At 35.9% G+C, this 12,946-nt stretch overlaps 1 protein-coding gene across 2 annotated transcripts in view; it reads left to right on the plus strand.

Annotated features, from left to right (window-relative positions):
• The window catches only part of LOC132817481 (juxtaposed with another zinc finger protein 1-like), a 149,450-nt gene that overhangs the window by 90,411 nt on the left and 46,093 nt on the right, over nucleotides 1–12,946 (plus strand). The window contains exons 3-5 of one of the 2 annotated variants that reach the window (XM_060827938.1): nucleotides 3,570–3,766; nucleotides 7,096–7,265; nucleotides 10,432–10,745. In XM_060827938.1, the coding sequence (XP_060683921.1) occupies nucleotides 3,570–3,766; nucleotides 7,096–7,265; nucleotides 10,432–10,608 (544 nt within the window). In that variant the 3' untranslated portion in view covers nucleotides 10,609–10,745. Of the gene's footprint in view, nucleotides 1–3,569; nucleotides 3,767–7,095; nucleotides 7,266–10,431; nucleotides 10,746–12,946 lie in introns of those variants that run through there. The other variant, XM_060827939.1, reaches the window with a different exon arrangement.

Genomic DNA, 12,946 nt, shown 5'->3' on the forward strand with positions numbered 1-12,946 from the left:
GGTAATGAGAGATAAGATATACATGCATTTCGAAAGGCAGGGGTTGATTAGGAGTAGTCAGCATAGCTTTGTGAGTGGGAGATGATGCCTCAAATTTGTTAGAGTTCTATGATGAAGTGATCAGGAAGGTTGACGAGGACAGGATGGTAGATATAGTCTATATGGATTTTAGTAAGGCCTTTGATAATATTCCAAGTGGTCAGCTATTCTGGAAGATTAGATCACATGTAATCCGGAGAGAGAGCTGGCAGATTGGATACACAGTTGCCTTGATGGTAGAAAGCAGAGGGTAATAGTGTAAGGATGCTTGTCAGACTGAAGGCCTGTGGTTAGAAGACTGTTTCGGGTTGGTGCTGGGCCCACTGCTGTTTGTTACCTATAATCGATAATTTGGATGAGAATGTCCAAGGCATGATTAGTAAGTTTGCCAATATCACCAAAAATAAGAGGTATAATGGACTACGAGAAAGGTTATCAGAAATTGAACAGGATCTTGATTAGCTGGGGTAATGGACCAAGAAATGGCAAATGGAGTTTAATATAGATACGTTAGAGGTCTTGCGTTTGGAAAGTCAAATCAAGGTAAGAGTTTCATGTTGAATACTGGGGCCTTAAGGAGTGTAGCGCTGTTCAGATGCACGGTTCTCTGAAAGTAGAGTCAAAGGTAGACAGGGCAGTGAAGAAACATCATCAGTTAGGGCATTAGGTTTGGAAGTTATATTGCAGTTATACAGGACATTGGTGAGGCCACACTTGGAGTATCATGTTCTGTTTTGGTCACCTTGCTATAAGAAGGATATTATTAAGCTGGAAAGAGTGCAGAAGAAATTTACAAGGATGCTGCCAGGACTCAACAGTCTGTGTTATAGGGAGAGGTTGGACAAGCCATGAGTTTTTTTCTTTCGAGCCTAGAAAACTGAGGGGGGATCTGATGGAGGTGTAAAAGATTATGAGGGGCATGTATAGGATGAATACACTCAGTTTTATTCCCCAGTGTTGGGGAATCAAGGACTAGAGGGCATCAGTTTAAAGTTAGAGGGGAAAGAATAAAAGGGAATCTGAGCGACAATTTTTTTTAACACAGGGTGGTGTGTATATTGAATGAGCTGCCAGCAGAAGCAGTTGAGGTGGGTACATTAACAACATTTAAAAGACATTTGGACAAATACATGGATAGGAAAGGATTAGTAGGAAATGGATCAAGTGCAGAGAAATGTGGTTAGAGTGGATAGACATTTTGGTCAGTATGGACCAGTTTGGGCCAAGGGCCTGTCTCCGTGCTGTCAGACTGTATGACAAAGAAAGGTGTCTTGGTTTCTGTCTCACCAACTTGCTTAGGTCCAAACTGACATTAGTGAGATGAAGTATAATATTGAGAAGTATGAGGCTGGTTGCAGCTGTCATAAGAATAAGAAACAAAGCATTTTTAGAAGGCTTGAAATTTGTCGATTTTCTGATGGACTTGGATATATTCCTTCAAGGTTCACAGAAAGTAAACATGCAAGTGTACAGTAAACAGGAATGCAAATGCACATTGGCTTTTATTGCAAAGGAATTTGAGTACAGCGATAATGAAGTCTTGCTACAGTTGTACAGTGTTTGGGTGGGAACATACCCAGAAATGCGGTTTTAAATACACTCCCCATATATAAGGAAGGATATATTCTGTTGGAGTCGAGAGTGTGGTGCTGGAAAAGCACAGCAGGGCAGGCAGCAGGCGAGGAGCAGGAGAATCAAAGTTTCAGGCAAAAGCCCTGCATCAGAAATTTTGGAGGCAAAGCAGCACTGGTTCACTAGATTGATTCTGAGGCTAATGATTTGTCCTGTGATGAGAGGCTCAATAAATTGGGTTTATATTCTTAGAGCTGAAAATGTGATGCTGGAAAAGCGCAGCAGGTCAGGCAGCATCCAAAGAGCAGGAGAATCGACGTTTCGGGCATGAGCCCTTCTTCAGCCCTTCTTCAGGCTCATGCCCGAAACGTCGATTCTCCTGCTCTTGGAAGCTGCCTGACCTGCTGCGCTTTTCCAGCATCACATTTTCAGCTCTGATCTCCAGCATCTGCAGTCCTCACTTTCTCCTCTTTATATTCTTAGAGTTCAGAAGAATGAGAGGTGGTCCCATTGAAAAATACAAGGTTCTGACAGGATAGGCATTTGCAGGTTATTTGCCTGTCTGTGCTATGCATTCTAAATTCACCAATCTCAAGACAAATAGGCAATAGTTTGGGAATGTGGTGAGGAGAAATTTATTCAATTAAAGTGATGTAAATTTCTGGAATTCTCTGTGCCAGGGAGTTGTAAATGTGCCACTATATTTAAAGCAGAGAGGCAGACCCTTGATCCAATGAACTGAAGGATGGGAGGGGGCAGGCAGGCAAGAAAGTGGATTCAAGTCCAAAATCAGCTATGATCATATTGAATGGCAGAGCAGGCTTAAAGGACCCATTTCATCTACTTCTTATTTCTTTCTTTTGCTAAATTCAAAAGCAAAATAAAAATGTAAAACAGACCATTTTGACACACCTTCTAAATATAATTTTATATGGTATGAGAGAAAAAAACAGTAGGACTGCACTGTTGACTGACGTAAGTGTGTATTTGTCATTATTCACAATAACCCATAGGGGTCTCTGATGCATCACAGAATGGCCTTTTATCCATTTATGATGTTTGATAATTAAATCCTAATTTTATTTGAACCACTCTTGAGGTTGGGGGTTTCATCAATTATAAAAAGCAAACAGTTATCCTGTTTTACATTCTTCAACCTAGACCAAACGTTAGTCTTATTTGTTGTAAGTTTATCTGTGAAAATGGTGACATCCCATATGTCCAAGACCCCTGTTGTCCAAATATAGTGCGTGACGGTGTACCGATTTAGCTCTAGCGGCTTCTGAATTTTAATGATGTTGGAGATATTGCGTGTCCTTCAGCTTGTTAAACTGACATGACCACTCCATAAATCAAAATACCTGTGTATCATAAAATCAATACAAAAATGCAAACTCAGCGTAAACCCTTAACTATCTTTCTCTCTTGCAAGAATCTTACAATTTAAACTTGAGATGAAAACAGATCAGATGGTTGTGCAAAATCAAAATATATTTTAATCTACATTGAGATAAAAACATCAAAATTCAGAGTCAAACCTCAACAAAAAAGATGACAGTAGGTTAAATTTTGATCTTTGCTTTTACGGTCCAGTTTTCTACAACTCTAGTTTAAACTTCTTTATTTTTGTCCTCCAGCAAAAAAGCAGGGAAGCTTAAACAGTCAATAAATGTTAATCCAGTTAGAACTCTTGCACGCAGCTTGTGGGTATTTTGAAACTTGTTTTGTTTCATCTTGCCTTGAAAGTGGTGATCCCCAGAGTCAGTGAGTAAAGCTAGAGACCTCCCACAGACTTGTAATAAGATCTTTCAAGTTTAACCCTTATTTGTAGATGCAGTAAAAACCTTAACATGAAAAGTGACCAAATAGGATGTAGGTATTTTGTGATTTGTGGCCAGGTCTTCACAATCAGTAATCATACAGCTATTTTTCTTGTTTACATTCCTGAACCTATTCAGATTTCTAACTGATGCTGCACGCCGTGAGCGTGAGCAGATGAGAAAAAGACATCAGGCCAAGTTAACACCAGCCCTTTCCAGTCCTGTGGGAAGGGGCGGCACACCTGCATCACCTCACCCTGGTAACGGAAGCTCTGCTTTTCCAGGGACACCACCAGTTACACCATCCTCTTCAGCCTGCAGTGGAACACCAACAGGTTGGTACTTCTAAACAAAGCAAAACTACATCAGTCTTTTAGAGCCAGATTTTGATAATTATATCAATAATAAATTTACATAAACATTGTATAAATATACGTTTTAAAATAGACTTTATACAGGATATCAATGGGCTAAGTAGGTAGAACTTATTTAATGAATGAATATGGAAAATCAGCAAAACCTCTGTACAATTCAAAACACATTGTTGAGTCCCTGACATTGCTGGATCTTATGAGCAAATAAGGTACTATGCAGCTATAAATGTATGGTAAGTTTATTTATTTTGGCAAAGTAATTTGAACTGAGTATCCTGTCTTGCTTGTAATGGAATCTTTGGAATGCTGGTAGAATTGTGGTGGTTAGGTAAACTTTGATTTAATGTAATCTAGTAGGAGTTACTGGTTTGACCATGCGCTTTTCTAGTCATGAAAGCAGAAAAGGAAATGAGCCATAATTTGCAAATATAGAGTTTTTTTTAACATAAATCTCCCAAGGCATTTTACAGAGATTGGAGAAAGATTGTAGGAGACCAAAGCTTTGGTGAAAGAGGCGTGTTTTAAGAGGAACCTCTAACAGGTGGAGGTGAAAAGAATTCAGGAGAATGAAATCTAGGAACGTGGAAGGTTGGCCGCTATTGGATTGAAGGGAGTGAATATCAAAACTGGAGTCATGAACTTAGAGTTCAACGAGGTTTATTTTAAGTACTGCAGAAGAGATGAAGCTAAGGAGGGCAAGGCCATAGATTTAAGGTCAAGAATTTTAGACTTGCTGGAGACATTGGTGGGGATGAAATGTTGAAAAGGAAATTTAGCTACTGAACAGAGCCAAGAAAATAAATGAGTATTGAATTAGATTGAAAGATTTTTGAAAAAAATCAAACATTATTAGAGCAGCAAGATCACAACTATGATACTATATATTATATATAAATAATATTTTAAGCCATGAACTTGCATTGGATCCACTGTTAATCTTTGAAAATGGAAGTTCTACCACAGCTGAGCTACGTTGGAGGTTTATGCAATTTTCATTAAATGCATGCAGGTCATCCATATATGGAAATGATTAATTCTTAATTTTTCTAAACATGCAATACAATAAGAGTCCATCAGCTTTTTTTGCAATTCTTAGGTATGTGGTCGACATTCTATAGGATTTATGCAGTCATAACAATCATTCCAGTTCCTATTTTCCATTGTATATTTTTGGCACATGAGAAAAACACTTAATACCAGATATCTTCTTTTCTATTAAACTCCCAAGTCATAAACTTTAGGTAGAATCAAATACTAATTTAGACTCCATTCCTCCTCCTTCAGAAATTAGCTTACAACGAATGTGTAACTAGCTATTTGAAGAAAGTAACATAAACCTAAGTTATTCACTGTTCAAGTATTCAGATTCTCAGCATGCTATGCAGATTACAAGAGTGTCTTCCTTGATTGATTGCAGCAGCTAAAATATGAAAGTAACATTTTAAGACACTTATTTCATATAATTTGATCATTTAAAACAGACCATTTTATTCAGCATGAAGTTATGCTTGAAGTGTTTCTCTCATGGAAGGTGCACTGTGTGGGGCAGATAGGAGCCATGGGGATGACCTGGTGCTGGTTTTTAGTAGTTTCATAAAGAGGTAATATGATCGCTATGTTGAAAGCTGCAGCCACAGTTACTTGCACGCAAAGCTGTGCATGAGGTACTGTAGGGTCTAACATGTTCTGAATGGTGCTCTTTCCAATGCAAATACTATGTGGCTTCTAACTGAATATAGTGTGTTTAATGAATCAATTATTTTTCAAAAAGTATTTTGGGAAAGATATGCTGGTTAAAAATGTAGTATCAACATAACTTGTTAATGCAGCTCGGGGGTCATGATTTATTTAAAAATCTGTATTGCTGGAAAGAAATCTTTCTTGTATTCAATATTTAGGTTTTGCCAGACACATTGAAACCAAAAGACCAGACTCGCAATTTCATGTACGATTCATGGCATGCATCTTGTTGCACAGCTGTGCATCACATTAGAGAAGGCAAATTAACATTTGAATGTCTTCTGAAGTGGATGCTAATTGCAGACTGTTAATTACTGTCATTAGGTAGGCTGCTAAGAGGTGCAACAAAGCATCAGACTCATGATCTTGTTGTTTGAAAATGATCTCCATCTAATAAAAAACATGTCACTTGCAGAAATTGTAAATGCAAAATTTGCTGATGCAGTTGAAAATTTCGCCATCAGTAACCTTCTTGTGATGGATGCATTCTTGACACTGATTCAGTGTTTAGAGACTGAAAATAATGAGTATCAATGTTCTATCATCAGAATATGCAAAGCTGAAATAGATTCTGTGTGTCTTTTAATTAAAGGAAATGTTAGCAGACTCTTTGCACAGCTATGTGATTAAATCTGACGATTCCGATCTGTAGCTGGTGTCTGAATAAGACTGTGCTTGGCTTTCAAACAGACTTTAACGACAGCGTACATAAATTTTAAGTTGAAAATGGACTATTTACACCAATAATATTTCCAGAATGCATTATAAAATTAAATGTGTAGTTTTCATAGTTTTCTTGTTTTCAGGGTGCCTTTCTGTATATAAGAAGACTTTCAGTTGTAATTTTTAGTTTACAAGTTGTTACTGAGGTTCTAAATTTTCATGTAGTGAAACATGAGGTAACATTCGATACAGATTGCCTGACTGTTAATATCTTATAAAATGTGAGTAGGTTGAAGTTTTCCAAGTGAAGAATTGTGTGCATTCTTTGCTCACTTTGTATCTTTGTGCTCCATGTTAACTTTTTGGAGCAGTAGCTGTTTTTCAGTTTAAACTGAAAAGTGCTCTTTTCCATTTGTACTTTGTTCCTTGCCTTTGCTTCCCTCTTTCTTGCACATTATTGTAGCTTTCTCTTTTCTGTATGTGGTGCTTGTTGAACTGTTTATTCTTGCTTCAGTTGCTTGGTTAGTGTGCTGCTAGTTGAAATGATTCATGGCCCTGACAGATGTCTGGTACAGCTGGATGTGTCCTTGATCATCCCAAAAGTCTGGACAGCACTGTCATTCACCATTGCCCAAATTATCTTTGTATTGACTGTGGAACCCTCTGTGACAGAACTGTAATGGCTAATTACCCAGGATGCCTTTGGCAGTTCAAAACACAAGTGTGTTAGCTATGTGGCTATTGAATGTCTTACATTTATAATAATTTCACAGGGCAGGGGGAAGTGGACAAGAGTCTTCATTTAAAGCAATTCTTCTAAAGATGGATTTTTATTTATTAAAAAAAGCTAACCTCATCCCTATTTATTTTCTTTCCTGCATCTTTAGGCAGTGAATTAGATGAAGAAGAAATTGAATGTGAAGATTCTGACAGTGATGAATCATGGACAACAGAAAGTGCTATCAGCTCTGAGACTATTCTAAGTTCAATGTGCTTGAATGGGGATGATGAGAAGCCATTTGCTTGCCCTGTGCCTGGCTGTAAAAAGAGGTACAAGGTATGTATTGTGTCCAGCAAACAAGCTGTCCTTGAAAATGCCAATAAAAATGCTCTTAAAAGGTGACACCTTTCTATTTACACTGTTCTGCAATGCATAACAGAAACTAAGATCAGAGATTTCATTTTTCACAACTTTTCAAATTAACAAGCTTTTGCTCCATGTTCCTATGAATCATAAATGTGTATTAGAGTGAGGTTTTGGAGAGGGAACAGAGGGTACAAAATCCCATTCTGACTGTTAGTGAAGATGATGAGTTCCCTGGAGGCCAGGCAAACCATAGTGGGAACAGCTTTTCACACAAAGAATACAGTAATTTGCCACATCCTGTCCAGGTCCTGTTTGAATGTCAGTCCTGTCTTAATTACCAGTATAACAAAGCTATTCTATGTTATTCTGAAATCTTTCTGGCTCCACGTCTGATGCACGAGAGCCGTCCAGCTGAATTGCTCAAACATCATTATTGAAAGAACAAGCAGACTCAGTAGATTAATAGTCTTTGGAATGCCTGGTACAATGGAGGGAACAACAAATAAAGGGTAATGGTTTAGACGGAAGCCTAAACCAGACCCTCTGTAGGGGATAATGCAAGGCAAATTTGCTGGTTTTGAAGAGCTGCTATTTATTTGACTGAGGAGGAAGTAGTGGTATGGAGTGAAGCTTAACTACTTTAGCAGATTTTTGCATTAAGCTCAAATTTGACTCTGGTGGACTGGATTAGAACATGCTGAATTGATAAACATATAAATACATTGAGAATTTTTACTTTACAATATTTCAAAAAACTAACTTTTGGCTTTTAATTCTGATTTATGTCTTAACTAAAATAGAAATTTAGACACGTATGACTTCAGTTTATTACCACTGTATCAGTATAAACATTTTGAGGATTCCATGTAATATTAAAAAGCAATCTATCGATAATTTCCATGTTAATAACCCATTCTTTGAGTCCACAGTTGTTTTTCTTCTGTTTAATGGTGTCTATCATTTGTGTGGTTAAATGTCATAATTGAGCACTCGTTTTAACTAGTGCTGCTAATGTCAGTCTGAAATTTGGTTTTATAACCAACAGGTTGAAAATATGTCTAGCATTATGAAAGGTGCAGATATTTATAATACTACAGTAATTTCCACTGCAGGAAAGTCATTTACCTATATGGTTGCTGTTGACTGGCATCTAAAACAATGATTCATTGCAACAGAGACTCCTCTTTAATATCAAAAATTAATTTCTTCAACAGGATTTTGTTTTGGAAACAGTGAAATTATTATTATTAAATTATTATCCCGACAACAACTAAATTAACTTAAACTTAGATGCAACTCTTTCAAAAGATGCAAATCTTACCTACTTACATATTGTTACCAAAGTTGGTCTGCTTTGTGTGTTTATCTTTTCATTTTCCCCAAATTTTCTTTGCTGCCTTGCTTTGTTAATGACCTTGATTTCTTAGTAAACATTGGACTACATTTCCCAGAAAGTGTATTTATATATGTTGTACATATATACATTGGTCACTTGAAATGTGGATAGATGTTTGCCATGATATAACTATTTGGAATTGTGATATTTTGATACTGTGCAGCAGCCTTTCACTTATGTTGTGGAAGGATTGCAGCATCAGAATGTGAACTGGCTTTTGCAGAGATGAACAGTATCAACATGAATGAGCATTTCTTATCAATACTCCCACATATAACCCAAAGGCAACTGGAACCTAATATGGAACAAAATCTAATTATACTTATTTGCAGCTCAGTACCATCTCCTTATGTATTTCAGTCCAGTTGTGGTGAAGGAACAATCACTTTTTTGTAAGTTGTTAACATATAAAACATCTTAATGTCTTGAAGTTCAATGTGGCCATTATTGTACAATTGAGCCCTTGATTTTAACCCCCACAGTTTGATTTTATTTCTATGTATATTTTGTGATGAGAAAATTCAAGTCCATTTACTGCAAATTTCACTGGTTCCTGTCCATTTTATAAATATGTACATTTGTCGGAAGGAAATCAAAACCACTACAGTTTTTCATTAATTTGTTAATTGGAATACCTTTTTGACAGCAGGGAAACCTAATCCTTTCGTCTGGTTCCTGGACAATGTAATTGTTAAGAGGTGCTTAGAATTCCAAGTATTTTATGGTAGTTGGAGGCAGAACTGAGCCCACCCACAACTACAGTTAGATCTATTAAAAACCTGTGTTGCAGAGTTGACAGGATTACTGCTTGTTAAATATACTAAACACAAAGCATACCTGGGGAGGAAAGGAAAAGAGTGAAAGAGTAAGAAATCTACCCATGGAATAAGAGTAAATGAAAATTAGAAGACAAAACCACTTACCCTGAAATGACATGTAAGGATCACATTTTAATATAAATGCCTTTTCTATTATGTATGTCTAACATTTTTTCCTGCAACTTTAGTTGCCTGTGAGACTAGTAATGATTGGTACAATGTGTAGTCAGGAGGGTAATAGAGAAGTTGTATTTTTATAAATTGATATAATTTTACAATGGGAAATTAAGGATTGCCAATGTCTATTTTGAAACCTTGGTGGTGCAGATGCATAGTGAGGTGGACTGTTATGGAAATATTACTAAAATGCATTAACTAACTTTTACACCAATGCAATAATTTTCATTCAGTTGCTGTTGTGAATTTTATCATGCTTTGTGAATTAGTCATATTTCTAATTGAGTTGGTTAATCATAATGTTTAGGACTTCATTAATCTTTCATTGTGCTAGAATCATGAAGAATATTATTTAGTGGAAATTGTGCTTTTCCTATTTACCATTATATTTAAATTTTACTTTAAAAATGTTTGAAATACTGATAGTTTGAAGATATAGCCATATAAATTTAAAACAAACTCTGATTGTGAGACTCAGTCAAGCTGATGTTTATGTTGCACATACAAGGTAAATGTATCATTATTAAATCTCTTGCTGATATTATAAGCTAATAATCCAATTTAGAGCAGTTGAAGTTTATTATCTGTTGGTGTTTGACTTGTTTAATACCAAAAAAACCAAAGTCAGAATACAAGCCAAATTGGGACTCTTAACAGATATTTAACTAAATTCTGTTAATATGTATGTATTGCAATATCTGAACAGATTTTCATGATGATTCTAACTATGCTTCATTTCTGTTAGAATGTTAATGGAATCAAGTATCATGCCAAGAATGGCCATCGTACTCAAAGCCGTGTCCGGAAGCCTTTCAAGTGTCGCTGTGGGAAAAGCTACAAAACTGCTCATGGGCTTCGTCACCACACTATTACCTTTCATCCACCAGTGTCAGTTGATATACTTAGAAAGATGCAATTGTGAGACATTATACCTGACTGACCTTCAAAGTGCAGGCTAGGTGTTCTAACAGGAGTGAGTAGGAATTTTTTTTTCCTCAAGATTTACTGATACAAGTCTTGGGGAGGAAAAAAATTCCTTAATATTTGTTTTCAAGTGAATTCTGCATGAAATGAACATTTTATCTAAAACAAAATGTGTTCCCATAACGGCATAAGATGCTGCTACAAATTAGGTACAGTGTTTTAAATTTTAATTTTGAATTCCATGGAAAATACTTTAAATGATTTCAGTGCTTCTAAAAGCACTTTTTCTTTAATACTCTACAATATGCAATTTTAGGTCATAACTTAAAATTGTCTACAGAATAGTTTTATTTTTTTATTCTATCTCAAACTTATTTGAAAACTGTCATCAGTTGTGTATTAAGGTGCTGCTACACTTTAAACCGAGATGTTCCAAACTTACAGATCCAAATGAAGGCAAACTTAATTTGCCACTGTAATTTGTAGATTAGCAGCTGATCTTGGTGGGTTAACTGTGGGTGTTGACGAGAGATTTCTACCTGACCCATTTGACATATACCACTAGGTTAAGTGCTGTGTTATGTTGGATTATCATGTTTTTTGGGGAGAAGAGGATGGAGTGTGGGAACAATCTTTTCTCACGTGCAGTAAAGATACTTTATATCAATGTATTTGCAAGTAGCATTGGCAGTTGTTACATAGTTTTTCGAATACCTCTACCCTTGATTTGAAGAAAAAATACTGAATTTCAAACAGCAACCTAAATTTGGAACATAGATATAGATAGAATCAGGTGGTGTCAGAATCTATAACTGGGAGTTAAATTTACTTGATCTGGTAATCTGATGCAGAACATCATTGTTAGTATTTTTTGTCATGAAATTAGAGAAGGAATCATCACACTAGTTATGCAGTAAATAAACAAGTATAGAACTATATGTAGTAATCATTGTTCACAGCTTAGAAAATACTTAATTTCTTGAGGCATATGTGATCTTAAGTTTTCTAAATCAGTATGTGTGTTTAATTAAAGAAGTATGTACCATATGGCTCTACCCATAAGGGTAGTCAGTTTGCAGCTAAATAATGTACAGTTGCATTTTAAAAATTCTGTTGTCAGCAAGTTAAGCTACGATAATTTAGTTAGTTTCTTTGGAAGCCTGCCTAATACATAATACTGACCCAGTTCTGTTTTTATAATTCAGTATTACAATACTGTGCAGTTTGGGAGGCTTCATGATTCTATTTTCATGGATTAGAAAATAGAGATACCCTGATTTAGCTCATAAAATTGTAATATGCTCCTATTACTTTACATTTCCTCTTTAAAATAAAAGGACTAACCCATAACCATTCAGATTGCCCCAGTCCTAATGTAGCATTCTTTATTACATTGTTTGCAAGCTTTGATACTTTATGATTACGCTTAAAATTTGGTCACTATTAAGATTTTGTAGGGCATTGAAAAAAAATCAAAAGAAACCTTAACATTCCCAAACACTTTGTGCTGTAGCTACTATAGACACTGTAGATACTATAGAATGAAATCTGATCTGAATATGTGTTTCCTATTTGTTGTTTTCTATCCCCTCCACCCCATATTTCAAATTGTTTACAAATGAGAAAAGCTGAGCAGTTTGGATTGAAGGCTTTTACAGATGCAATCAATGTAGCTTTGTTAGTAAGTGTGGACCCACTGTTATGCTGCCAATGGAATTCACTACTCCTGCAAAGTAACTAAAGCAGCCCTCCTGACATTTGGCAAAACTCACCCATAGAGGGTAGCAGAGGTCAAAAGACAGCCAAAGCTGAGGTCTGAAGCTGCCTTCCTGAATACATTCTTCTGCGACTATTGTTACATGAACCAGAATATCCAATCCTCTGTCTTTTCTAAACAAGCTAGGTAAACCTAAAACCAATGTAAGTGATAAATATTGTTAAACTCAAAGCATTGTTTCCCATGCTTGTCTGTTGAGAAAGATCAACAACAGTTTGTCAATTTTAATCAAAATGTGAATGATATAATGCTTTAAAAATTGAAACCTCATAGCATAAATGCATGTATTAGAAGTGAAGTCATTCTATAATAACATGAACATTGACTTTGAATATTTTAATTCCTTGTTAATTACTGGTTTGGGAAGTTCTTATTTGAATGAACTTAGTTTAGATCTGTGATTTTAATCACTGCTAAGATGTCTTTTTTCCACCTTGAAAAATGCTGTTCTTTAATAAAAGCTAGATAGATACTAGGGGGAGAGATGCAGTCATGTGAAACCTATCGTTGCACAAAAGCCTTATTAATACAGTAAATTTTAAAAATATACATCTCTTTG

Source organism: Hemiscyllium ocellatum, chromosome 7, assembly GCF_020745735.1.
Source record: "Hemiscyllium ocellatum isolate sHemOce1 chromosome 7, sHemOce1.pat.X.cur, whole genome shotgun sequence".
Classification (NCBI taxonomy): Eukaryota; Metazoa; Chordata; class Chondrichthyes; order Orectolobiformes; family Hemiscylliidae; genus Hemiscyllium; species Hemiscyllium ocellatum.